Source organism: Microcaecilia unicolor, chromosome 11 (assembly GCF_901765095.1).
Source record: "Microcaecilia unicolor chromosome 11, aMicUni1.1, whole genome shotgun sequence".
NCBI classification, from domain to species: Eukaryota; Metazoa; Chordata; class Amphibia; order Gymnophiona; family Siphonopidae; genus Microcaecilia; species Microcaecilia unicolor.
The window spans coordinates 130,597,571-130,622,342 of record NC_044041.1 but is presented as its reverse complement, the minus strand read 5'-3'; the positions used below and the strand labels follow the sequence as shown (position 1 = coordinate 130,622,342).

Sequence of the window (24,772 nt, the reverse complement as noted above, 5' to 3'; positions counted from 1 at the left end):
TAAGGTGACTAAACTGTAGTCTCAGTGAGGAAGTGTTCCTAGGGACACCTGCCGATATACCGCTTGCTATCTCTTCAGGTCAGGTACCCATACCAGGGCCATAAACAAAAGTTTTATTTCACTGAGCTGGTTGTAGGCTAGGGTCAGGCTTGATCCTGGTAGGCCGTAGGGTTTCAAGCCATACTTTTACTTATTCTCTTTATTAGACTTTGAACAAATTGACTTCACTCACACTCCAAAGAAACTTTCCACTCCAGGTTTTGTATTTAATGCCAAACAGAACTTTACTGGACCACTGCAAACTTCATACCTTTATTTAACAATCAGTTCACTTAGCTGAAAGAAGTTTTTGTGCCAATCCAAGACTTTTGGTGAAAAGCTCCAATTACTAAATTAATAGTCTCTTGAAAATCCAAGGGTATTTACATATTTACAGTATTCACCAGTCCTCCAATACCCATCCTTTCTGGCAGAACAGTCCAGGGCTATGGCTTCCCGCTCTTTCGGCAAGCTCTACTGCTGAGCTTTTTCCCAGCCGCCAGATTAGGGTTACCATATGTCTGGATTCCCCCAGACATGGCCTCCTTTTCAGGGGACTGTCGGGGGTCCGGGCAGTTTGTTTGGTTTTCTGGGGAGGTGGGCTAGCTTGCCTTCTCTCCCCCCTCCCCCCCGTCCCCGAACCTACCGTAACGCACCCTGGTAGTCTAGTGGCCTCTTCGGGGCAGGAAAGAACCTCACTCTTTCCTGCCTGCTGCCACTGCTTCTTGAAAATGGATGCTGAGACGTCAAGCGGCGGCCACGCAAGACTTTCCTGGAAGTCTTGCAAGGCTACCACTTGAAGTCTCAGCAGCCATTTTCAAAGAGTGGTGGTAGCGGGCAGGAAAGAGTGAGGTTCTTTCTTGCCCCAAAAAGGCCCCTAGACCACCAGAGCTTTAAGGTAGGCCTTGGGAGGGGAGTTGATATGCTGTACATGGATGGGAGGCAGAGGGACACGAGGACATACTGTACATAGAAGGAAGGAAAGAGAAAAGGGGGAATTGCAGCACATGGCTTGAAGGAGATGGAGAGGAAAGGGGACATGCTGCTCATGGATGTTTGCTTTTTTGGACATTTACCATACATATTTTCTAATTTTGCATTTAGCAGAATATGGAAGAAAATATATTCCTGTTACTTTATCAAAATTTTCACTGCTTATAGAATCTGGCTTTCTTGGGAGGTCAAGGTGACGGTGCGGCATTTTATTTTTGTGTCCTTTCGTTTTCCTCTCCAAATGTGGTGACCCTACGCTAGACTCATTCAGGATCAGTCAGACCTCCCTGTCCGTCCGTCCATCCTTCCTTCAGAGATGCACTTCCCAGAGCTGTTGCCTCTGGCACTAAAGAGGCTCTTCCTTTTTGCTGGGGGTGAGGAGAGGGTAAAGGGGGAGGGTGGGTTAGGGGTTAACCCGTTCTACCCACCTGGAGCTTTCCTCAAAGTTAATGCTATTGCTAACAGAAACTCCTTCTTTAGTCAGGTTATTGGGCCTGATCAGGATACCCCTCCCCCTCCTCAGGGGTCCTGGAGTGGGTGAAGGCAACCAGAGACCATGTGCTTACTAATCCAATAACTTTTATAACCTTCCAACTGGACCCCAACTATTGTCAGTTATTCTCTCCTAAACCTCCCTCTGGGCTGGATTCTACACCTCCCCACTCATGCTTTCTTGAACTTCAAAGTGATTTTTTTTTGTCTCTCTCCAGCTCTGCAGTGTCATATTGAAGATATTCCACAGTATATCTCAAACTGAGCCCCATTCCACTTTATATTTCCCAAGCTATTGACCTTGTTCATCACTGCCGTCTTGACTGTGAATGTGATGTTACTCGGTAAATTACTGAATTATGGGCTCACTCTACTGTATCGGGCCCAGCACTGCTAGAATTACCACACACACACCTCCTGAACAATTTCCATACAACTCTCATCAGCTTCCACCTTCAGCACCCCCCCCCCCCCCCCCCCCCACCAATTGCCAGGACCATCTCTCCTCAAGTTCCTCTTTCTCCTTTGCTTCATCTGAATTCTCAGCTTCTCAAAAGATGACTCCTACTCCTTGAGCATGTGATCCACCTCCTGTGCCCACTTACAGTTTATTTATTTATTTGTTTTCAAAACTTTTATACTGCCTACACCAAAGCAGTTTACATAAAACAAATAAAGCTGGCTGTTCAGTTCTTGTGTGGTCACTGCATTAGCTGCAGCTTTAACATCGTCTTCCAAAGAACTCCCTTGATAGGTACTCATTCCTGCTCTGCATGTTCTACCTCTAAGGTGCCTTCCAACTCATGATCTTCAGAATTGTGTCTTCAGACGTCCCATAGGGGGGGGGGGGGAACCTCTTAATCTCCTGGGGTTTTGCTAAGCATGCCCCAATCTCACTTGTGGCTCCTTATACTCTTAGCTGTCCTCTTCTTGATACTTTGCCTGGGTGAAATGTTGAAGGATTCCAGCTAATTAGGGGTTCTTCACTGGGAGCTCCAGGCTTAGGCAAGAGGAAATGCCTCTTGTCTATTCAGTTTAACATGAGGAAATAGGTTAAATTATCATTTTAGGGCATTGGAATAATCTTATTTGCAAAAGAGGGTTCATTCTACTGAATTCTCCTTTGCATGATGCTCTTACATTGGGAGAACACCATTAATTGATAACAGCTTTGCTTAGTGTAGGAATCATTCTCCTTGTTGAAAAATCAATATAAGAACTTATAGCTTCCATTTCTGAACTAAAACTTTAAGGGGCTCTTTTATGAAGAGGCAGTAGGGCTCCTGATAGGATTGCTTGCAGCAAATTGGCCCTGCCATCGGGCTTGCCCAGGAGCCAGCAGTAATTCCAAGTTTGCCACTCACCATTTCCGACGCTAGAAAATATTTTTTATTCTCTAGCAACGGTGGGTGGGGGATTGGGTATGCCTAGTGGTAACCACGCAGCACTGCACGCTGCCCAATTACCGCTGGAGTCCTCACCACTTCCTAAATAGGAGACAGTAAGGGCGCAGGCGACCTTTATCTGCTGCATGGTGAAAGGACCCTACTACTAATACTATTTAGCATTTCTATAGCGCTACAAGGCATACGCAGCGCTGCACAAACATAGAAGAAAGACAGTCCCTGCTCAAAGAGCTTACAATCTAATAGACAAAAAAAATAAATAAAGTAAGCAAATCAAATCAATTAATGTGAACGGGAAGGAAGAGAGGAGGGTAGGTGGAGGCGAGTGGTTACGAGTCAAAAGCAATGTTAAAGAGGTGGGCTTTCAGTCTAGATTTAAAGGTGGCCAAGGATGGGGCAAGACGTAGGGGCTCAGGAAGTTTATTCCAGGCGTAGGGTGCAGCGAGACAGAAGGCGCGAAGTCTGGAGTTGGCAGTAGTGGAGACGGGAACAGATAAGAAGGATTTATCCATGGAGCGGAATGCACGGGAAGGGGTGTAGGGAAGGACGAGTGTGGAGAGATACTGGGGAGCAGCAGAGTGAGTACATTTATAGGTTAGTAGAAGAAGTTTGAACAGGATGCGAAAACGGATAGGGAGCCAGTGAAGGGTCTTGAGGAGAGGGGTAGTATGAGTAAAGCGACCCTGGCGGAAGACGAGACGGGCAGCAGAGTTTTGAACCGACTGGAGGGGGGAGAGGTGACTAAGTGGGAGGCCAGCAAGAAGCAGATTGCAGTAGTCTAAACGAGAGGTGACAAGGGTGTGGATGAGGGTTTTGGTAGAGTGCTCGGAAAGAAAGGGGCGGATTTTACGGATGTTGTAAAGAAAGAAATGACAGGTCTTGGCAATCTGCTGGATATGAGCAGAGAAGGAGAGAGATGAGTCAAAGATGACCCCAAGGTTTCGAGCTGAGGAGACAGGGAGAATGAGAGAGCCATCAACAGAAATAGAAAACGGGGGGAGCGCGGAGGTGGGTTTGGGGGGGGGGAAATGAGAAGCTCGGGTTTGGTCATATTTAATTTCAGGTGGCGTTGAGACATCCAGACAGCAATGTCAGACAAGCACGCTGAAACTTTGGTTGGAGGCAAGGTGAGATATCAGGGGTAGAAAGGTAGATTTGGGAGTCATCAGCATAGAGATGGTAGGAAAAGCCATGGGATGAGATTAATGAACCAAGGGAAGAAGTGTAGATAGAAAAGAGGCGGGGACCAAGAACAGAACCCTGAGGTACGCCGACAGGCAGAGGGATAGAAGTAGAAGAGGATCCACCAGAGTGAACACTAAAGGTGCGGAGGGAGAGGTAGAAAGAGAACCAGGAAAGGACAGAGCCCTGGAATCCAAGTGAGGACAGAGTATCGAGAAGTATGCTGTGATCAACAGTGTCAAAAGCAGCGGAAAGATCAAGAAGAATGAGGATGGAATATTGACCTCTGGATTTAGCCAGTAATAGGTCATTGGAGACTTTTTTAAGCGTAGTTTCGGTTGAGTGGAGAGGGCGAAAACCAGATTGTAGTGGGTCAAGAATAACATGTGAGGAGAGAAAATCAAGGCAGCGGCGGTGAACAGCACGCTCAAGTAATTTGGAGAGAAAAGGAAGGAGGGAGATGGGTCGGTAATTAGAGGGACAAGTAGGGTCGAGTGAAGGCTTCTTAAGGAGAGGTGTGACCACAGCTTGTTTAAAGGCAGCAGGGACAGTCGCAGTGGAAAGTGAGAGGTTGAGAATGTGACAGATAAAAGGAATAAGAGCAGGAGAGATGGCATTAAGAAGGTGGGTGAGAATGGGATCAGAGGAACAGGTGGTACATTTTGAGTAAGAAAGGAGAAGTGTAGTTTCCTCAGTAGTAACTTCAGGAAAGGAGGAAAGGGAATGAGGGGAAGGAGAGAGAGGGGAACGGACTAGTGAAGGGAGAGGTGGTGAGGTAGAGAAAGCAAGGTTTATCTTTTGAACCTTGTTGTGAAATAATTCAGGAAGGGTCTGAGGAGATAATGAAGGGGGAGTTGGGGGAGGGGGCACCTTGAGGAGAGAGTTCAATGTGGTGAAGAGAAGTCGAGGATTAGAGCAAGAGAGTTGGTCAGTTGGATATAATAATCCTGTTTGGCACGTAAAAGAGCAGATTGGAAGGAGGTCAGCATGAACTTAAAGTGTAAGAAATCAGCAAGGGCCTGAGATTTCCGCCAGAGGCGTTCGGCAGAGTGGGTACAGGAACGTAGGTAGCGGATATTAGAAGTCAGCCAAGGTTGGGGTTTTGTACGCCTTACAGGGCGGGTCATCAAAGGTGCAAGAGTGTCTAAGGCAGAGGATAGAGTATTGTTGTAAGAAGAAACAGCCTCGTTGACAGACGTGGATGGTGCCACAGTAGAGAGGAGGTTTGAAACATGGGAGGATAGAGATGAAGGGTCAATATCGTGAAGATTCCTAGATAAATTAGATAGGACGGGACTGGGAGGGAGGAGATTTAAGTGTGAAAGTTATAAGATGGTGATCAGAGGAGGGAAGATCAGAGGCAAGGAAACAGAGGGTGAACAGTTGGAGGAGAAGATGAGATCAAGACAGTGACCATTTGATGAGTGGGGAGGTGGAGCATAGTTGGAGATTAAAGGAGGACATTAAAGCGAGTAACTTGGAAATATAAGAGTTGGAAGGATCATTAGCAGGAATATTAAAGTCACCAAGGATGAGAGAGGGGGAGGAAGGATCATGGAAGAAGGCAAGCCATGCGTCAAAGTCACTGAGAAAGGATGAAAGGGACTTATCAGGGGGACGATAAATGACCGCTATTCGAAGAGGCAGAGGAGAGAAAAGGCGGATAGAGTGGACTTCAAAGGAGGAAAACAGATTGAGGTGGAAGAAGGGGTTGAAATCTGGAGGAGGGAGAGAGAAGTAGTCCAACACCGCCCCTAAGTTTTGTACCATTCTTTAAGAATGTTTTCATGAAAACTCAACTGGTTTCCTTAATAGGAGATGGCAAAACTGAGAAGAAACATTAAAAAGGTTATGAAAATATAAAATGCAGAGAAGGTACCAGTAACTTGACGGCATTCTGGCAGGTTTTCAGTCACTTTTAATTGTCATTAAGTCACTATTATTATTAATTTCAATAAACATTTGCTCTGTCTTTCTGGAATTTTGAATTTCCTTGTGTTCTCCAAAACATTGGCTTCTCTTGTTCTGTAACTTTGCTTAGTCAGGGCTGGATTTCAGATGCTGGTGCCCCCAGGCAGCAAGTGATGGTGGTGGGGTGAGGAGGTTTATCACAAAAGATCATAGAGCACAGTATTTTATACACCTGTGCAAGCACACTTTATAAAATATGACTATACATGCTTTTATTTATTTAGATGTAACTGTCTTTATGAAGTGAGACATGAGCTCTTTATAAAAAAAACCTAGGCCGTTAAGCCCGTAAAAACGGGCAAGATTTCCAGCTACCCTCCTCGCTGCCGCTCCCTCCCCCCTCCGTGCCGGGCCCCCTGCACTGACCTGACAGCGCCTCTCACCTCCGTGTGAAAGCGCTGCAGGCAGCAGCAGATCGCTCTGCTGCTGCCTGCAGCGCTTCCACACGGAGGTGAGAGGCGCTGTCAGGTCAGTGCAGGGGGCCCGATGCGGAGGAGGGCGGGAACGGCGGCAGGGATGGGGTGGAGGTTGGTGCGCGCGATGTCCGTTTCTAGGCGGCAGCGTCCGACAGTGACTCCGACTCCATTTCCCTCTCTGTTCCGCCCTCTGATGTCATCACGTCTTGACGCAAGGGTGGGACAGAGAGGGAAGTCTCTACTGCGCATTTGCAGGTGAGGTCGGTCACTTGCCGTTCATATGTTTGATTCCTGTACACACATAGAACACATAAGTGGCACCTGTACTGGAGCTTTGGAGCAGGTGTAAATTGTGCAGCACCTTTTGTGTGGTCCAGGGATGGTTCTGGGAGCCTGTTTTACAAGGGCAGATAACGTCTGTTGCCTTTAAAAACTGGCATAATTTTGGAAATTTTATAGGTGTGCCTGTGAAGAAGTTACAGACAACATGTCTATCCTATACCTAAGAGGTAGAAATATATTTAGAAATGTAGATACTGGTCAAAATATATATATATATTTTAAAATAAACTTTTGTGGGTTTTTGCTCTTTTTTTTTCCCCCTCATTTTTCCTTATTTTGCTCATCATATATATTTGTCCATTTTTAGGCTGTGGTTTTCTGAGTCATAGGAACTGGGTACTAAATTGTAAGTCTCCAAAGGGCCCTGTTTACTAAGGCACTCTAGCATTTTAGCGTGTGCTAAAATGTAGCACCCGCTAATGCTAGAGACACCCATATATTCTATGGGTGTCTGTAGCGTTAGCGTGTGCTCATTTTTAGGGTGCGCTAAAAACGCTAGCAGGGCTTACTAAACAGGGCCCCAAGTGACCTGTTGCCCAGGAGTTTTTCAGCTCTGCCGCATGTTTTAGTTCTGATACAGATTTTCCTTTTGCAGTCTCCACTGGTAAATGCTTTCAGGGGTTTATCTCCTTTCCAGTGTTCTCTTGTTCCTTTTTTGCCATCCTTGCTGCTCCATACAATAGCCTCTTTCATTCTATGGAAAATGCTTCCTTCTGGTACTTTCTTGGAAACCTGCTAGCTATTGAATTGATGTCCCTTTATTTTCTTTTAGGAATAACATCTTTAGCGCTCTTAATTGTCTGGGCATGATTTATAGCGCGATCTAATGTGAAGATATGCCAATTGCTGTTATGGAACTTGCTTATGTAATGTGAAATGTTACAGCTGATTATGTTCACTTAATAAAAATGATTGAAACATAGCGCGATCTATGCACTGTTTGGTGGCCCTCCTTTAAATTGTCTTGCTTTTACAATATATAACTACCCTGGCTCCAGTCAGCTTTTGGTTAGCTGATTGGATTCTGAGCTTCAAGGTTATTTTATTTGATAAACCGTTAAGAGCAAACATTAAAGCAGGGTACATAAAACTAAGAGGGTCCCTTACTAGGTGTTTTTATCTTGCACTAAAAATTGGCTGGTGCTAAACACTGAGATGCCCATAGGAATATAATGGGCCTCTCAGCTTTTAGTGCCAGCTGGTTTTTAGCATAAGCTATAAATGCTAGTGCACTTTAGTAAAAGACTCCCTAAAATAGCAATAAAATCAAAAGAATCAGAAAAGGAATACCAACCATATGAATGAAAAGAGTAAAAGGACAGAATAATACAGCATTTAAAACCAAAAATAGCAGAAAAAGAAAATAAAATCCAAAGCCATAACCTGCTGAGCTGCAAGAGCCCCAGTCCCCTGCACATAATGCCGTAACTCTGCTAGCTGGACAAAAAGACAGGGGAGGGGAGGGGAGGGGAAGGACCAGGAAAGAAGACGACTCACCTCAAGGAAGACCGCCTGAAAAAAAGTGCATTTTAAGCAGCCTCTTAAAGGTCAGTAAAAATGGTTTCCAACCTTAAAAGGGCTGGCAATTGATTCCACAGCGTTGGCCCAGTCACACTAATCATTGCATTGCGCTGTGGAGCTAAGGAGACCTGGAAAAAAGGGCACAACCAGTTGGCCCTGGCCTGCCAACCTGAGATCTTGAGTGCTAAATGATAGGCCAAACTAATGAGTTTTAAACAGCAGCACCAAAACATTAAATTTAATGTGAAATCTTACTGGTTACCAGTGTTCCCCCTTCAGTAAAGGGTCACACGTCATATTTACGCACCCCAAATAACAGCTTTACTGCCATATTCTGAATCAGCTTCCTGAGGTTCCTTAAAAGGGATTCTATTTATACCTTCAAAGTCCCTTGACCTTGGTCAAGACAGGATGAGTTCTTGTTGAAAAGCTTTGTCTGAGATAATTACATGGTCTAGGCAGAATTCACAGAGAGGCTTAATCATATCCTAGTTAAACCTTATTGCAGAAACTTGCCTAGATGTTAATCAGGTTGGGAACTGTAGACTAGCACATCTCTCGTGTATCAAACCTATTAAAATGGGGTGTCAGTGGCATCTCTAGACCGAAATATGTGGAGTGGCAACAGGTGGGTAAGCTAGGTATGGAGTGGGGGCAAGTCAAAGTGACATTTCACACATCATCCCTCTCACCCCTCCCCCACCCCGACTTTTAAATTAGCATGATAATTGATAGCATCATTCAACAAAATTCTTCTGTATGGGAGTGTTCTGTATTCTCTACAGGACTGGTCAGAATCCTCTACATAAACCCCAAAGGTCCAGTTCTATATCTCAAACTTCATATTCCCCAACACTGGAACTATCCTTCTTAGAACGCGCCATATAAAAATATTCAAATTGTGATTATCACCTCATGAACAGCATAAGCTCCTTCCACTGCCAGACACTTTCTTTAAAGCAGATGGGTTTAGTTTGTGTGGTAACGCTATAGGATGCAGAGATCCATTAGTCCTGATCATTTTTATTTTGGGTGACGGGCCACATTTGGCAGCCCTCGCCCCAGAGCCTGCTTTCAAACAGGCCACAGACACTTAGCAATATAACACACACAAATTCTATACAGGAAAAGCTTACCAAACCGTAACAGCCCTGACCCACCCATGAAAAGACTTAGGCCTCTGTTTACAAAGCCGCGCAGCAATGCAGACACAGCCCATTCAAAGTGGGTGGCTTTGTAAACGGGGGGGGGGGGGGGGAATGTTAGATTGGGCCCTAGAGCACCAATATACCTGCTACTGGGAAACTGGAATGAGCTGGACTGTTACACAATATTACACAGACACTACATTTTAGCAGAATCCTTCACTTCAGTCACACAAAAAAATAACAAACACAAAACCAAAAAAGAAATTACACAGACATTCCAAATGCCTGTGTGAATAGCCAAATCTATCCAACTGGATGAAGGTTTACAGGCTGACTAAATCTGCTGAAGGCAAAGACTGTTTCATTGGACACACTCATGTTCCAGGTGGGGATTTGTACTTTTATTCTTTTGTGTGTGTTTCAATAAATTTGTATTAATTTTCAAAAACAACAATGCAGAGTCAGTATGAGAGAGCATTTGTCAAACTGTACCCAACTCAACACATCACTGGACTCCCCATTAAACCTCCTTCTTCCCCACCCATGAAAATATTCAACTTTATCTCTAATACAAAAAATGTAGGAGAGACCTTTTAGATTCTGTCCTCTGTCAGTGGAAACCTCTCTCTCATTCTTAAAGCACCTGTGATTGCTTAATTTATAAAAAGCTTTAATATATTTGCTTCCTTGGTAGCAATTGCTCAAAGCTGTGTATATTACAGTGCAGTTCACCTCTCAAAACTTTCCTTAGCAGCCTCTCAAGTTAGGAATATCTCCCAGGCCTGAGTTTTCACAGAGATCGACTGTAGCAGAGCTTCCCAAACAGTGGGTCATGACCCCAAATGATATCCTAAAACCTGTGTTTGTGGTCAGGACTTGGAAGGCTGCTTCATAGGAAGTCATTGTCCTGTGCCACACTAGGGTCATACTGTTTTTGTGTCAGCACAAATTGGGGCCATGGCTGCAGAAAGTTTGGTGAGCACTGGATCACAGTAATTCTCTTAGCACTGAAAAGACTATGCCGCCTTCAGATGATTCAGAATTGTTTGGACCATTTGGTATCTGGTTGTTTTATTGAGGACCATATTTTCCCAGTTTTGGTCTTGTATGACTGGCAGACTACTGCCCTATCTGCAAATGGAGTTCTTTTCAATTAAATTTGTTTTTCTTTATTGTAATTTTTATTGTAAATCGCTTAGCTCCTCTTTTGGTATTAGGCGGTATATCAAGTTGTAATAAACATAGTTTGCACTGTCTCTTTCTGCAGTTTAGGTCCAGTTCAGAATCCTTTTGTTTGACTTACAAAGACCTCCGTGGTAGAGGTCATTAGTACGTGACTAGTCATTCATGAAACATGTACCAGCCTCTCTCCTGAGAGTAGAGGATAATGTCCAACTATCTTCCACCTAGCAAAGGAAAGTAGATGGATCAAAACTAGAGGCAAAGCTTGTATATTTATCATCATCCCTTCCAATGGCAATGTATCTTGAGCAGGACCACTGCACACTGAGATTTAGGGAAGAGGGTGGCAGGCAACAAGGATTCAGCTAGGATTGCTGACATCCATCCCTGGGCCTGTTGTTGCTACCGCCACCACCTCCCCTCCCACCCCCCCAGTCTGCCACCACCATTGCAGTGCTGATACAAGGCCTTCCTCCATAGGCCTGCACTGCAGCATTGCGACCTCCCACCACCTGTGATGACTTCCTGTCAAAAGGGGAAAGACATGCAGCACTGAAACACAAATCTAGCACTGTGGTAAGTCTGGTAAGTGTGGTTCCCCCAGAAAAGTATTAAAATTCATTTATTTATTTATTTTTATTTTATGTTTGTTACATTTGTACCCCGCGCTTTCCCACTCATGGCAGGCTCAATGCGGCTTACATGGGGCAATGGAGGGTTAAGTGACTTGCCCAGAGTCACAAGGAGCTGCCTGTGCCGGGAATTGAACTCAGTTCCCCAGGACCAAAGTCCACCACCCTAACCACTAGGCCACTCCTCCCCCTACCCTCCTCCCAATCAGTGGCCAGCAGAACCTGGTTGCCTACCATAGCACTTGCACAGTAGCAAGAGAGAGTGGAGGAGAAAGGGGACATGCTGCTCCATCAGATTGGGGAGGGGGGGAGCATGAGATGCTGCAGTATGGAAGAGATGTTGGAGTACTGGGAGGTGGTGGTATCTCTAGACAGACATATTTGGGGGCAAGCCATCACCACATCACACACCCCTTCCCCAACCCCCTTTTTTAAAAATTAGCAGTGTAAGACAGCATGAACTTCTACACATAAAGAAGCCCTCCTCATTCTAGTTCGTTTAGCTACCAGGTAAAACTGCCATTATAATTGAGAGCACTATTCAATAAAATCTGCTGTATGGCTTGGTCTGGATTCTCTTAAAGGATTCTCAATATAAATCCTGAAGCTTCAGTTCTGTACCACAAACTCCATATTCACCAACAAAGGAGCAGGAGTGCACTGACCATTCGGGCAACTGGGCAGGGTCCAGGGCAGTGGGGGACCCAACCTCCCACATGCCCGACATTCTACTCTACCGACCGGGACACCCCCTTTCCCCCTCCTGCACATCCGTCTTTGAATCCCATCCCCTGTCCTTTCCTCCATGCAGGCAGGGCACTGGCAGCTACATTGGCCGATGCCGCTGATGCAGAACTTCCCTCCACTGTGGCCTGCCCCCCTTCTGACTTAACTTCCTTCTTACACAAGACCTCAGGACAGTAACTTGTGGACTCCGCTTCTCCTTACATAGGTATGGACCGAACGGGAGGAGGAGTTATGTCTCCATACAGTTTAGGTTCTTTTCCAAATGCATTCATTCTGGGCTTATCCTTGCCTCTCTTAGTTTTCCCTATAATCCGGCTCCTTGTAACTTCTGTTCATAGAGGCAAGCTGCCTTTATCTGTACTTTTCTCCATCATTACCACCTTCTGACTGGTTTCCAGATGCTTGGAAATTGAGTGTACAGTCCCTAACACTCCCCCCTCCACCCAACTCATAACGTCTTCTCCCAATGCATGCTCTCCTGCAAACCCCTTAAGCCGGTATCCAGCCTCCCACACCTCTTCTACCAGTCATCCTCAGTCACCTTGTCCTCCCCCCCAGCCCCTCCAACCCATCTTTCTCTACGTTTATGTTTTAAACAACACTTCCCCCCCCCCCCCCTTTTTCTTAGATCTCATTCTCTTGCTTTGTTAGATCTTATCTTAGTGTCACTGAGCAACTATCGTGTGTCCTTCTTTTAATGGTGCAGTTCCTATTTGATGGAATAAGTTACCAGTGGATTTAAAATCAGTAACCAATTATTCCCTTTGTGATACCATCTGAAAATTTGTCTTTTCATTCAATTGTAGGTCAACTTTGGAGGATTTGTGAAGGTTCTTTGTTGTATCTATTGTACTGATTTTACCTTTATACCTATATTACCTTTATTGTTTTACCGAGGACAATTTCTCAAGTTAGTTTTGCGCACAACCATGATTAAGCTAGGGCATGTGAGTATGAGATCAGTCTCTCAAATTTCTTCTGTTTGATTTTTGTTGTTGTTTCTGATTTGTAATCTGCTCTATATTCTTGGTAGAGGGAAAGGGCAGAATATAGATGCTTCAATTTAAACTTTAATTGAGTAAACTGCAAAAGCAGACTTTTCAATTAGAAACATGTTGAGCAGGACTGACTGCAAGTCCAGTCCTTAAGGCACTCCAATAATCACTGGGGGAGGGCAATGATTCTTATTGCCCAGGGGCCCAGATCACTGTTGGTCTGGCCCTGCAACAGAATTATCCCTCTTATAACACATCATACAAAAAAAATGTTCAAATTGTGATTTATCATCTCAGGTGCAGCACATGCTCCTTCCACTGCCAGATACTTTGATTAAATCAGATGGGCTTTTGTTTATGTGACAACTGTATAGGATGTGAGACCACTAGTCTTGAACATTTTAATTTTAGATGCCAGGGAACTCTTTTCAAATATGACATTCCTTGTCATCAAGGCAACAACAAAGAGAGTCCAAAATCTCCCGCAAAAAGACAAAATAACAACAAAAATGGGCGGAAGCTATGCAGTCTGGTCTTTCTGGATAGCTTCCGCCCATTTTTGTTGTTATTCCTTGTCATCAAGCAGATGAAGCCATTACGTATGGGTTGTGTCCATCAACCAGCAGAGGGAGATAGAGAGCACTCAACTTTTCACAGTGCCTCATGGCCAGCTAGCTCCACTGCCTCTTCAGTATTCTCTATCTCCCCAAGCAGGGTGGCTGCAGCTTCTTCGAGCTCCATCAAAATCTGCCTGGGGGTGGCTCCTGGCTTGCCAGTTGTTAGCTGGGGTGTTAGAGGCTATAGCAGCTTCACTTTGAAGGCACATAGGTCAGCCCTTTCCTGCCTTACCCATGCCCCCGTGGATGTGGACATATTAGCTTGCTTTTCCCTGTCCTTTTCCACTCAGTGGATGCAGGCACATTGGTTCGCCTTTCCCTGCCTTTCCCACTTATCTGAGCCTCCGGAGTGTTTTTATTTACCTCTTTTGCCTCTGCTTTCCTCACAGCGTTAAAATAAATAAATAATTAATTAACGTCGCGCTTTAGCACAGCGATCTTGGAAAAGAGGTCTTTTTTCTTGAGATTCTTCTGCAGGACCGGAGCTGTGATACTCGGTCTAGTGAGGTAAGAGTGTTTTCTGACTCCTCCGGGGTGGGCCCGCGATTGGGATGTTTTGGCGCGAACTGCCATTTTTGAATTTACCGCCGTTTTCGGTGATGGTAGCGGAGACTGTAAAGCACTGTTCTAAATGTGACAAGCGCAAATCAGCAGCGGGGCTCTGTAATTCATGCTGTACAGACGGTATGAGCCGGTCCGAGCATGGCGAGCGGCGATCTTTCGCGCTCTGAGCTGGCAGCGGACACTATTTTGGATTTTCCACATGGCGCGGCCTCCGTTGCGACGGAGAGCCCTGAATCCGGGGGGGTCCTCTGAGTGAGGCTAATAATAGAGCTGATAGCCCTGGGCAGGATCCGGGCGGTCAGGGAGCGGTTTTCTCCCCTGATTTTGTTTTAATGCTGCATAAGGCATACATGCATAAAAAGAGCTCTTCCACAGGGATCTTCGGACCCTCTGCCTGCCCCCCAGGTGGATTATGGCCTTTTGGAGTTGGCTTTGCCTGTTTCTTATCCTCCTGATAAACGCAGAAGGGCTAATTCCCCTTCTGAGTGTGGCACTTCCCCCCCCCCCCCTGGTCGGGCTATGAGGATTCTGAGGGGTCTGGCAGAACTTCTTGGGCTGAGGAGCCAGAGTCGGGTGCAGAATTGCCACAGGAGCTTGATGATCCATCTGCGGTGAGGATTTTCCACCGCGAGGAGCTGCCAGCGCTTATTTCAGATGCCTTACAAGCCCTCTCGATTGAAGATCCTGGGAGTGGCACAGCCTCCTCTGTTAATCCTAGGATGGCTAGTACCAGAAAGCCTGCTCGAGCCTTTCCTTTGCATGACTCCATCCAAGAGCTTATTTCGGCTCAATGGGCTGACCCCGAGGGACCTTTGAAGGTTGCCAGGGCTATGGGGCAATTATACCCTCTGAGTGAGGAACATTTGGCTCGCTTTGCAATGCCTAAAGTGGATGCCCTGGTCAAGGCTGTGACAAAGAGAACTACCCTCCCTGTTGAAGGAGGTGTTGCCCTGAAGGATATCCAAGAACCGCAGGCTTGATTCAGCTCTGAAGCGGTCCTTTGATTTGGCAGGTCTCACTGTTCGGGTGTCTGCATGCAGTTGTTATGCTGCTAGAGCCCGCCTGGCTTGGTTACAGCCCGGTGATGGAGCGGAGACCTTATCTGAAGTGGCTCCGCGGATGGAGTCCGGCCTTGTCCTTTTTTGGCTGACGCCCTTTATGATATGGTCAGAGCTTCGGCTAAACAAATGGCTGTAGCAGTGGCGGCTTGCCTGCACTCTTTGGCTGCGACATTGGGCGGCGGACATGGCCTCTAAGCAAAGGTTGGTGAAGTTGCCCTTTCAAGGCCTTCTCCTGTTTGGTGAGGAGCTGGAAAACATTGTTAAAGGCCTGGGGGATTCCAAACCTCAGCGCTTGCCCGAAGATAGGCCGAAGCCTTCCTCTAAGGGTCAGACGGTCCGCTCCTCTTACAGACCTCGCTTCCGTGAAGCTAGAAGGTACCGCCCAGGGTGTGCTGCTGGGTTCACTTCGCGTGCTCGCTTTCAGCAGAGAAACTCCTTTCGCTCGGACAAACGTTCCGCAGCTGCCGGTTCAAGGCCTGGAGTTCAGGGGTGACCCTCTCAATGATGGTGCGCCGGCCCCCTCCTCGTTTCCTGTCATCGGAGGAAGACTTTCCCTCTTTTCGAGGAGTGGGCCAAAATCTCTGCAGATCAGTGGGTCTTGGACCTGATCAGAGATGGATACCGAATAGAATTCGATGCTCCGGTGAGAGACGTGTTTGTGGAGTCCCGATGCGGTTCTGCCGCCAAACGGGCGGCGGTAGAGGAGACTTTGCACAGTCTGTGCCAGATAGGGGCTGTGACCCCGGTGCCTCCCACCAAACAAGGTCTAGGCCGCTACTCCATTTACTTTGTGGTGCCACGAAAAGGCGGGTCTTTTCGCCCGATCCTGGACTTAAAAGAGCTAAACAAGTCCTTAAGAGTGCGGCATTTTCACATGGAAACCCTGTGCTCCGTCATTGCAGCGGTACAGCCAGGAGAGTTTCTCACGTCTCTGGACCTGAAAGAAGCTTACTTGCACATACCAGAAGTTTCTGCGGTTTGCGGTGTTGGGAAAACATTTCCAGTTTCGGGCCTTGCCTTTTGGCCTCGCCACAGCTCCCCGAACCTTCTCCAAGGTAATGGTGGTGGTAGCTGCCTTTCTCAGGCAAGAGGGTATCCGGGTTCACCCGTGCCTAGACAACTGGCTCATCAGAGCAGACTCAGAAAAAGAGAGTCATCTAGCTACAGCCAGAGTGGTTTCAGTCCTTCAGTCTCTGGGCTGGGTCGTCAATATGGCCAAAAGTTACCTGACCCCTCGCAATCTCTAGAATATTTGGGGGCCAGGTTTGACACAGCCTCGAGCTATGTGTTTCTTCCCGAGCAAAGGCGGTGCAAGCTTCAGAATCAGGTCCGTCTGCTCCTGAGGATGCCCCGCCCGCGAGCTTGGGACATTGTCCAGCTGTTGGGATCGATGACGGCCACCTTGGAAGTGGTGCCATGGGCGAGAGCGCACCTGAGACCTCTACAGTATTCTCTACTTCAACGATGGTCTCCAGTATCTCAGGACTTTCTTGGCTCCCTGCAGCCCGCCTCAGTATGGAGTGGTGGCTCTCGGACAGCATGTTGCGGCGGGGAATGCCGCTGGCGCTCCCCGATTGGTGCCTAGTGGTGACAGATGCCAGCCTAAAGGCCACATTGCCAGGGGAAGCATGCCCAGGGTCTGTGAACGCCCGACGAGTCGGAGTGGTCTATCAACCGCCTGGAGTTGAAAGCGGTGTTTCTGGCTCTTCTGGCCTTTCAAGTGTCCCTGGAAGGATTGGCTGTCCAAGTGATGTCGGACAACACGACAGCAGTGGCCTACATAAATCGACAAGGCGGCACTCAGTGCAGAGCTCTAGCCGCACAGGCCGAACAAATTTGCCACTGGGCCAAGCTGCATCTACAGTCCCTGTCAGCAGCTCACATTGCAGATCAGAGCAACGTGCAAGCCGACTATCTAAGCAGGCATCAGATCGATCCAGTAGAGTGGGAACTAGCAGACGATGTATTCCTGCAGATATGTGCCAAATGGGGCAAGCCAGTGATGGATCTTATGGCGACCAGTTCCAATGCCAAAGTCCCCGTGCTTCTTCAGCAGACAGAGGGATCCTCGCTCTTCCGGTTGGATTGCCTTGGCTCACCCTGGCCACTGGGCTTGCTGTATGTCTTCCCTCCGTGGCCCTTGATAGGGCGAGTGCTCCTGCGGATTCGGCTGCATCCAGGAGAAGTGGTGCTCATCGCCCCGGATTGGCCCAGGAGGCCTTGGTATGCGGACCTCCCGACAGATGCTGTTGGAGGCTCCCTTTCCGTTACCTCTGGTTCCACACCTGTTGTCACAGGGTCCGGTGGCCATGGAGGATGCCTGCCACTTTGGTCTTATGGCATGGCGATTGAGAGGGCGCAATTGAGAGATAAAGGCTACTCAAATAAGGTTAATTTCCACTCTCCTGCAGGCCCGTAAGCGCTCCATTTCCGTGGCTTATGCCAGGATTTGGCGCCAGTTTGAAGTCTGGTGTGTTTCAAGAGTGCTTTCTCTGTTGCGGGCTCCTGTCTCGCCGATTCCTGGACTTTTTGCAGGATGGTGTACACAAAGGCTTGGCCTATAATTCCCTGCGGGTGCAAGTGGCAGCATTGGCCTCCCTGCGTGGCAAGGTTGAAGGGCGTGTCCTTAGCTGCTCATCCAGATGTATCACGGTTTCTTAGAGGGGTGCTTCGGCTCCGTCCTCCCGTGCGGGCACCTTGTCCAGCTTGGAACCTGGGGTTAGTAGTGAAGGCCCTTCAGGGGGCTCCCTTTGAACCGCTTCGGTGTGCTTCAGAGAAAGATTTGACACTGAAGGCCGTCTTTTTAGTGGCCATTACCTCGGCGAGACGGGTGTCAGAGCGCCAGGCGCTGTCCTGTAGAGACCCTTTTCTGCAATTCTCAGAGTCAGGGGTCACGGTTCGGACCGTGCCTTCCTGCATGCCTAAGGTGGTTTCAGCGTTTCACCTAAACCAGCCTGTTTTTCTTCCCTCCTTTGTTGAGGAGGAGTTTTCAGATTCATTTGGGCAGTTGCACCTTTTGGATGTGCGCAGGACTCAGTTGCAGTATCTGCGAATACAAATTCTTTTAGGACCTGTGATCATCATTTTCTGCTGTTTGCAGGTCCTCGCAGAGGGTCTTCAGCGTCTAAAGCCACTATTGCCCGTTGGCTCAAAGAAGCTATCTTTTCAGCATATCTGCTGTCTGGCCGGGCTCCGCCTGAAGCCTTTAAGGCACATTCCCACAAGAGCGATTTCCTCTTCCTGGCGGAAACTGGAGCACTATCTCTTCATGAGATTTGCAGTGCTGCAACATGGGCTTCTAAGCTCTCTTTCGCGCCGACATTACAGGGCTGGATGTGGCTGCCAGGAGGGATGCGCGGTTTGGAGCACAGGTGCTAGCGCGTTCCCACCCTATTTGTTCCCACCCTATTTAGGGATTGCTTGTTACATCCCATACGTACTGGCTTCATCTGCTTGATGACAAGAAGGGAAAATTAGGTTCTTACCATGATAATTTTCTTTCCTTTAGTCATAGCAGATGAAGCCATGAGGCCCTCCCTGTATGATTATCTGTATTGCAGTGATTCTGATTTTAGGGTGCGGTTCTTGTTTCCTGAAGTTATATTCCTTCCTTGGGGAGTCGGAAACAGTCTTCAGGATTCTTGTTACAGTTATAGGAGGATGAGTTAATTCCCTCCAGTTCATGTTTTGGGAGGATTGATTATTCCCTCCAGGAGGATGCAAGTATTCCTCCGTTTATACAAAGTGGAGGACGAGCTTATTCCCTCAAGGAGGTGAGTTCATTCCCTCCTTTTTGAGTTCCTGCCCTTGTTAAGGGGCCATCGTTCGCTTGTGAGGAAAGTTCATGTTATTCCCATTGCGGTTTGGCCATACTGCTTTGGAAGTTTCAAATACTGAAGAGGCAGTGGAGCTAGCTGGCCATGAGGCACTGTGAAAAGTTGAGTGCTCTCTATATCCCCCTGCTGGTTGATGGACACAACCCATACATAATGGCTTCATCTGCTATGACTAAAGGAAGAAAATTATCATGGTAAGAACCTAATTTTCCCTTTAGCATGATAACACAAAAAACCCTTCAAAGACACATTCAAAACCTAAAGCCCCCCCCACCCCCCGAGCCCTACAAACATGTGTTGTTTACTGTCAACACAGACAGTGATCACAAAAAGGCTCCCTCTGGCCAACCCCAGGGTCCTTCCCTCTGTCGCAACTTCCTGTTGTCACATAGGCAGAAATCAGCAGAGGGAAAGCTCGGGGTGGCCAAAGGGAGCAGCTTGCAATCACTGCTTGCAGTGCCAGTGAACACCACAGGTTTTCTAGGCCTTTGGTGGGGGGGATAGATGGAGGTAGAAAACAAAACTGGACCCGCAGGAGGGAAGGGGGGTGGGGGAGGGAAGAAAGCTGCACATGAATGGAAGGGAATGGAGAGGGGCAAATACTGCACATGATGGAAAGAAAAGGGGAGGGCACACAATACTACACTTGGAGAAGAAAGGAAAAGATGCTGGGATGATGGGGGTAGGGTGACATTTTGTGTCCTCTGAAAAAGAGGACACATGTCACGCCCCCTACCCCCGCCCTCCACCACGCCTCATGTCCCGCCCCCGCCACGCCCCCTTCAGGGTCCGGGTTCCGCCCCTATTCCCCCCCCCCCCCGTCACATAGTCCCCTCCCCCCCATCACATCCCCCCCCCTCACTTACTGGTGGTCTAGTAGAGTCCTTCTCTTCGGGGCAGGAAAGAGCCCCCTCTTTCCTGCCCGGAGCGCTGCCTGCCCTTGCCTGCTGCATCCTCCTCGTATGCTGGGGATTCAAAATGGCCACCGAGAGTTGAAGCGGGCCTCGCGAGAGTTCAACTCTCGCGGCCATTTGAATCCCCAGGCCAGACCGAGAAAGATGATAGACAGGGGAAGGCAGCGCTCCGGGCAGGAAAGAGGGGGCTCTTTCCTGCCCCGAAGACGTCACTAGACACCAGGGAACATGGGTAAGGAGGGGGAGGGGACGGGAGGACCAGGTCACCAGACCCACGGCGCCGATCACACGCCCACCTGCACGCACGCGCCTGCTCGCAACCCGCGCCCACGTTTGTCCAGAAATCGGACAAACGTTGGGCGCGGGCAAAATCCGCCGGACGCCCCGGACATGCCCTCAAAAAGAGGACATGTCCGGGGAAATCCGGACGTATGGTAACCCTAGATGGGGGGAGAGAGAGGGGGGAGAAGGAAAAGAAGCCAAGATGGGGGGAGGGAGAGCTTGCCAGGATGCCTGGTGTGGGGGGGGGAGAGGAAGAGAGGCAAGGACAGCTGCCAAAGATTTGGGGAGGGGAGGAAGAGCTGCCAAGACCAGGGTGTTAAGAAGGAAGAGCTTCTGGGATGGGGAGGGAAGAAAAGAGGAAATGATGCCAAGTACTGTGAGGGACAGAAGAATGAGGGAGGAAGGTCTGGGACCTGCAAGGGGAGGGGCAGAGAGAGGAAAAGAGATGGGAGATATGCTGGACACATGGTGGAGGAGGCATATGGGAGAGAATGCTGGCACATGGTGGAGGGGGCTAGGGATGCAGAGAGAAGAGGCTGGTGGATATGGAGAGAAAAGAGTGCCAAATGAAACGATAAGACTCTAGCAAGGTCAGGTAAGAAGAAGATGAGAGGAACACAGAAACCAGAGACTGGGACCAACACAAAGTAAAATTACCAGACAACAAAGGTAGAAAAAGCTTTTTAGTTTCTGTTTATTGATTAGAATATATCAGTTTTTGGAATGTGCATCTGCCAGAACTTGTTTTAGACATGACTGGGGCCCATGAGAAAAACCTCATTTCTTGGCCTTCAATCTTCAGCATAGCGGTGGTAAATCTCCAGCTTTGGGGGACCACCCTTGATGTTCCTGCAGAATGCAGTAGAGCAGGAGTTCTCAAACCCAGTCCTTGGGACACACCTAGCCAGTCAGGTTTTCAGGATAACCACAATGAATATGCATGAGATACATTTGCATGTGTACCTACATTGTATGCAGATTTGTCTTGTGCATATTCATTGTGGGTATCATGAATACCTGACTGCCTAGGTGTTTCCCTAGGACTGAGTGAGAACTCCTTCAGTAGAGGGAAGATCCCAGTGCTGTCCAGAAGCTGCCTGCTTTAATCACTGCTGCCACTGGTGATGAGGCAAATTTGTAGGAAATGGGAGGAGGGGGGATAGCAAGACGCTAGACTCATGGGGGGAATGTGGAAGAGAGAGACAGACAAGAAAGCCAGAGCTTGGAAGCAGAAAGTGGGGAGAGGAGAGAGAGAGAGAGCCGTTGGCTGGACCGGGGAGGAGACAGAGGCGGACTGTGAGTTGGGGACAAAAAAAAGGCTTTTGTATGTTGTTTTTAGGGGTCTGTTGGCAGCCTGCCTGGCCATGACAAACTAGCCAAGCTAGGTGAAACTTGGCGAGTTGGCAACCCTAGCTGCTGGGTATTGGTACAGGTGGTGATGCTTGTTACAGGCTGGGCTGGAAGTTCCTGGTAATGATGTCTCTAACCACGTTACTGGGTGGCACCTGGAGTAACCGGTTCCCAGATGTTTGCTTCTTTTTGCTCTCCATGGCCATCCCAAATCACATTCAGTGCAGAGGAGCCAGATGGCACCTGACAAGATGGTACTCCTGGGTTCTGTCCTGGGGTAGGTGGCAATGGGAGGGCACAGAGACATATTTTAACCCTCAGGATACTCTCATCTGCCTACCCTGTTAAGAGACTATTTAACCCCTGAGCAAATTAGCAAAAGGATCATTGTGTTTATATTGGAATCATTGGCTGACTATTAAGCTATTCTTGGTTTCAGTATGCTCCCTCTCTCCTCCCCCCACCCTGTTTCTCCCACTTCCCTCGAGGGTTCATAGGTCATGCAAGGCCCATTAGCGGGACGATGTTTTCCACAAATGTGGTCCAGAAGATAAAAACAAGTTAGGAAAATTCTCCTCCTCCCCATACCCTACAATAAATGGGGGTGGGGGAGGGGGTGGTAGTGCAGGATTAAAGCATAGACAAATTAGGCACATGCCTAGGGCCCATATGTTTAGGATGAATCTTCTCAGATGTGCAATTTTAATGACTCCCAAGGCAGATTTTTTTGTCCTGCTAAGTCTGCTGTGGCAGAAAGAAGGGACAAGAGTCACCACTACTCTTCAGAGGTCTCTCTCTTTCCCACTCTCTGTACATTGTTCGCCAGTGGTCAGAGTTGGTGAGCAGCATTTCTTTCCTCCTGCTTTCTTCACTGGCGTTTTTGGAACCCCTTTTGGGAGTTTGATCATTCTCCCTGACCTCCTGATTAAAGCGCGTGTTGCTTTAGAAGGTGCATGTTTTATTTTAAAGGTTCTGAATGGCTTGGTTCCAATGATTTTGCCTTCATTGATCCCTTTCTCCAGGGATAAGGAATCTTCCAGATCAAGGAAATGTCTTTTTAACTTTGTCCGCTATAGGAAAATGGATGAGTCAAGTATTTTCCTATCAAGCAGTTCCGATCGGAACTAGTGTTACCCTCATTGACTAAACAATTGTCTTCTAAACATTTTTTAAACTTACCTTTTCAAAAATTCTTGATCACTTCTAATAATTGTTAAACATTTACATTTGTTAATTTTTATGTATTGTAACCTGTTTTTGTACCTAAATTTTGGGGATAAATTGGCCTATAATGCTTAGATTATGATGCGGGGCTCAATGTGCTGTTGCTAAGGCCCAGCAAAGAGTTAATCCTGCCCTAGCAGGTGGCAGTGAGGAATGCTGACCACCAAGAGAGTAGCAGGTTGTGCTGGCTGCTTTTGTATGTGGAGCAAAACTGCACCTGCTTCCTTAGTGGCAGTATTTGTAAGATGTTGTGCATTACAATCTGATTGGACAATACTGATGGTGATGATATAAATAACATTGCAAACACTAATATTTGATTGGCTCGCATTATGTGCTGTCATCTTTAATATCAGAGAGGCCACACCTAATGCAGTGGTGAGATACTGGATCAATCCTGGCTCAGCGAGAGCCCCTTAACGTATACGTGTGGTGGTGATGGGGAGCATTGGGCCAGTACTGAATCAAAGAGCGAGTTTGTCCCTTCACTTTCTCATACTGCTTTTTCTGAGATCTCCTGGAATCAGAGCCTGAGCTGCTGGTAACAGTTCTTGATAACAAAACGGCAATGCCGTTCCCTCATAGTCAGACCCATAACTTCAGGGAGTGGCCCAGTGAGGACTGCCATTCATAATCCTCAAAATTATTTATAGCGCCTTCAGATCATAATTGAGAGAGTGGGCAGGCATTCATTGCTGATCTTTGCTCCAAGCTGTTGGAAGTGACAGGCTTATTTGGAAAGAAAAATATTTTCTGGGGCTGCTCTCTCAGTTGAAAGGGATCCCACCCTTCCATCTTCTACCTCTCCTGCGCTCCCGGCGGGGTGTGTGCTAGGCTTCTAATGAAGCAATGATCCTACTGAAGAGTTTCAAGAAAACCACACAAGTGACACATACCTTGGATTTTACAACTTTGCAGAAACACCAAACAAGATAAAGTTCCATGATTGCATAAGTTGTTTTTCTTGTTATGCATTTTCTGTCTGTGCTGTGCCTTCCCCTCCCTATTTTACTGTGTTTCTTGGCTGTACAAACAGCACATGCAATGATACCTGTGATTTTTATCTCTTGCAGTGACTCTGGGCCTGACTGCCGCATTGGGATGAAACGGTGTGCTCGTTTTCACAGTCTCCGCCCTGCTATGATGCATAGATTTATCCCGGCATGGGTGCTACTAGCCCTAGCTCCCGGGGTTGCAGTTACCTGGCAAGGGCAATGCAGGACAGGCATGGATATAGAAAATCAGGAGCAGGGTTTTCTGCACCCCAAAATGAAGGTAAAGGATAAGGGGCGGGAAAATTGTGAGCTGTCATTTGTACGAGGAGCACCAGGGGAATGTTCTGCACTCACATCTATTGCTGGTGATTTTGTGGCAGGTGACAGGAGGGATTCAACTCGAGACACCTTCACTGTCACATCTGCCAGAAGAGCTTTTCCTATCAACCGCATGCGGACCCGTCACATGAAGTGTCACAATGAGGTCAAACGCCACCCCTCTGCACCTATTGCCGGCAAGGGCTTCAATGATACATTGACCTGAAGAGGCATGTACGGACCACACAGGTGAGACTTAGAACATACTCATACATAGTTTCAGTACTGTCATGATATGCACAAAACAAACCCATTTGAGACAATACCCATGAGGTGGGGAGAGAGGAAGATGTCTACCAGACAGAGTATCAGCAGAGGCACCTATATGATACTTGGCCACTCTCCCTCCCACTCCCCCAACAGCATTGTGCGTTCCTTTAAGATAGCTTATGATCCATTTGGGCCTAAAACATAATATCCAGCCCTGAGAAGGGAGATGTGCTTTCACTTGACTGGACAATCCATCACTTAGATTTCTCACCAGA

At 47.6% G+C, this 24,772-nt stretch overlaps 1 protein-coding gene across 1 annotated transcript in view; it reads left to right on the top strand.

The window, feature by feature from the left end:
* OVOL1 (ovo like transcriptional repressor 1) overlaps positions 1–24,772 on the top strand; it is a 59,581-nt gene that overhangs the window by 25,812 nt on the left and 8,997 nt on the right. The window contains 6 exon segments of the mRNA XM_030219595.1: positions 23,988–24,007; positions 24,009–24,060; positions 24,063–24,140; positions 24,143–24,203; positions 24,300–24,405; positions 24,408–24,476. Coding sequence (XP_030075455.1) covers positions 23,988–24,007; positions 24,009–24,060; positions 24,063–24,140; positions 24,143–24,203; positions 24,300–24,405; positions 24,408–24,476 — 386 coding nt within the window.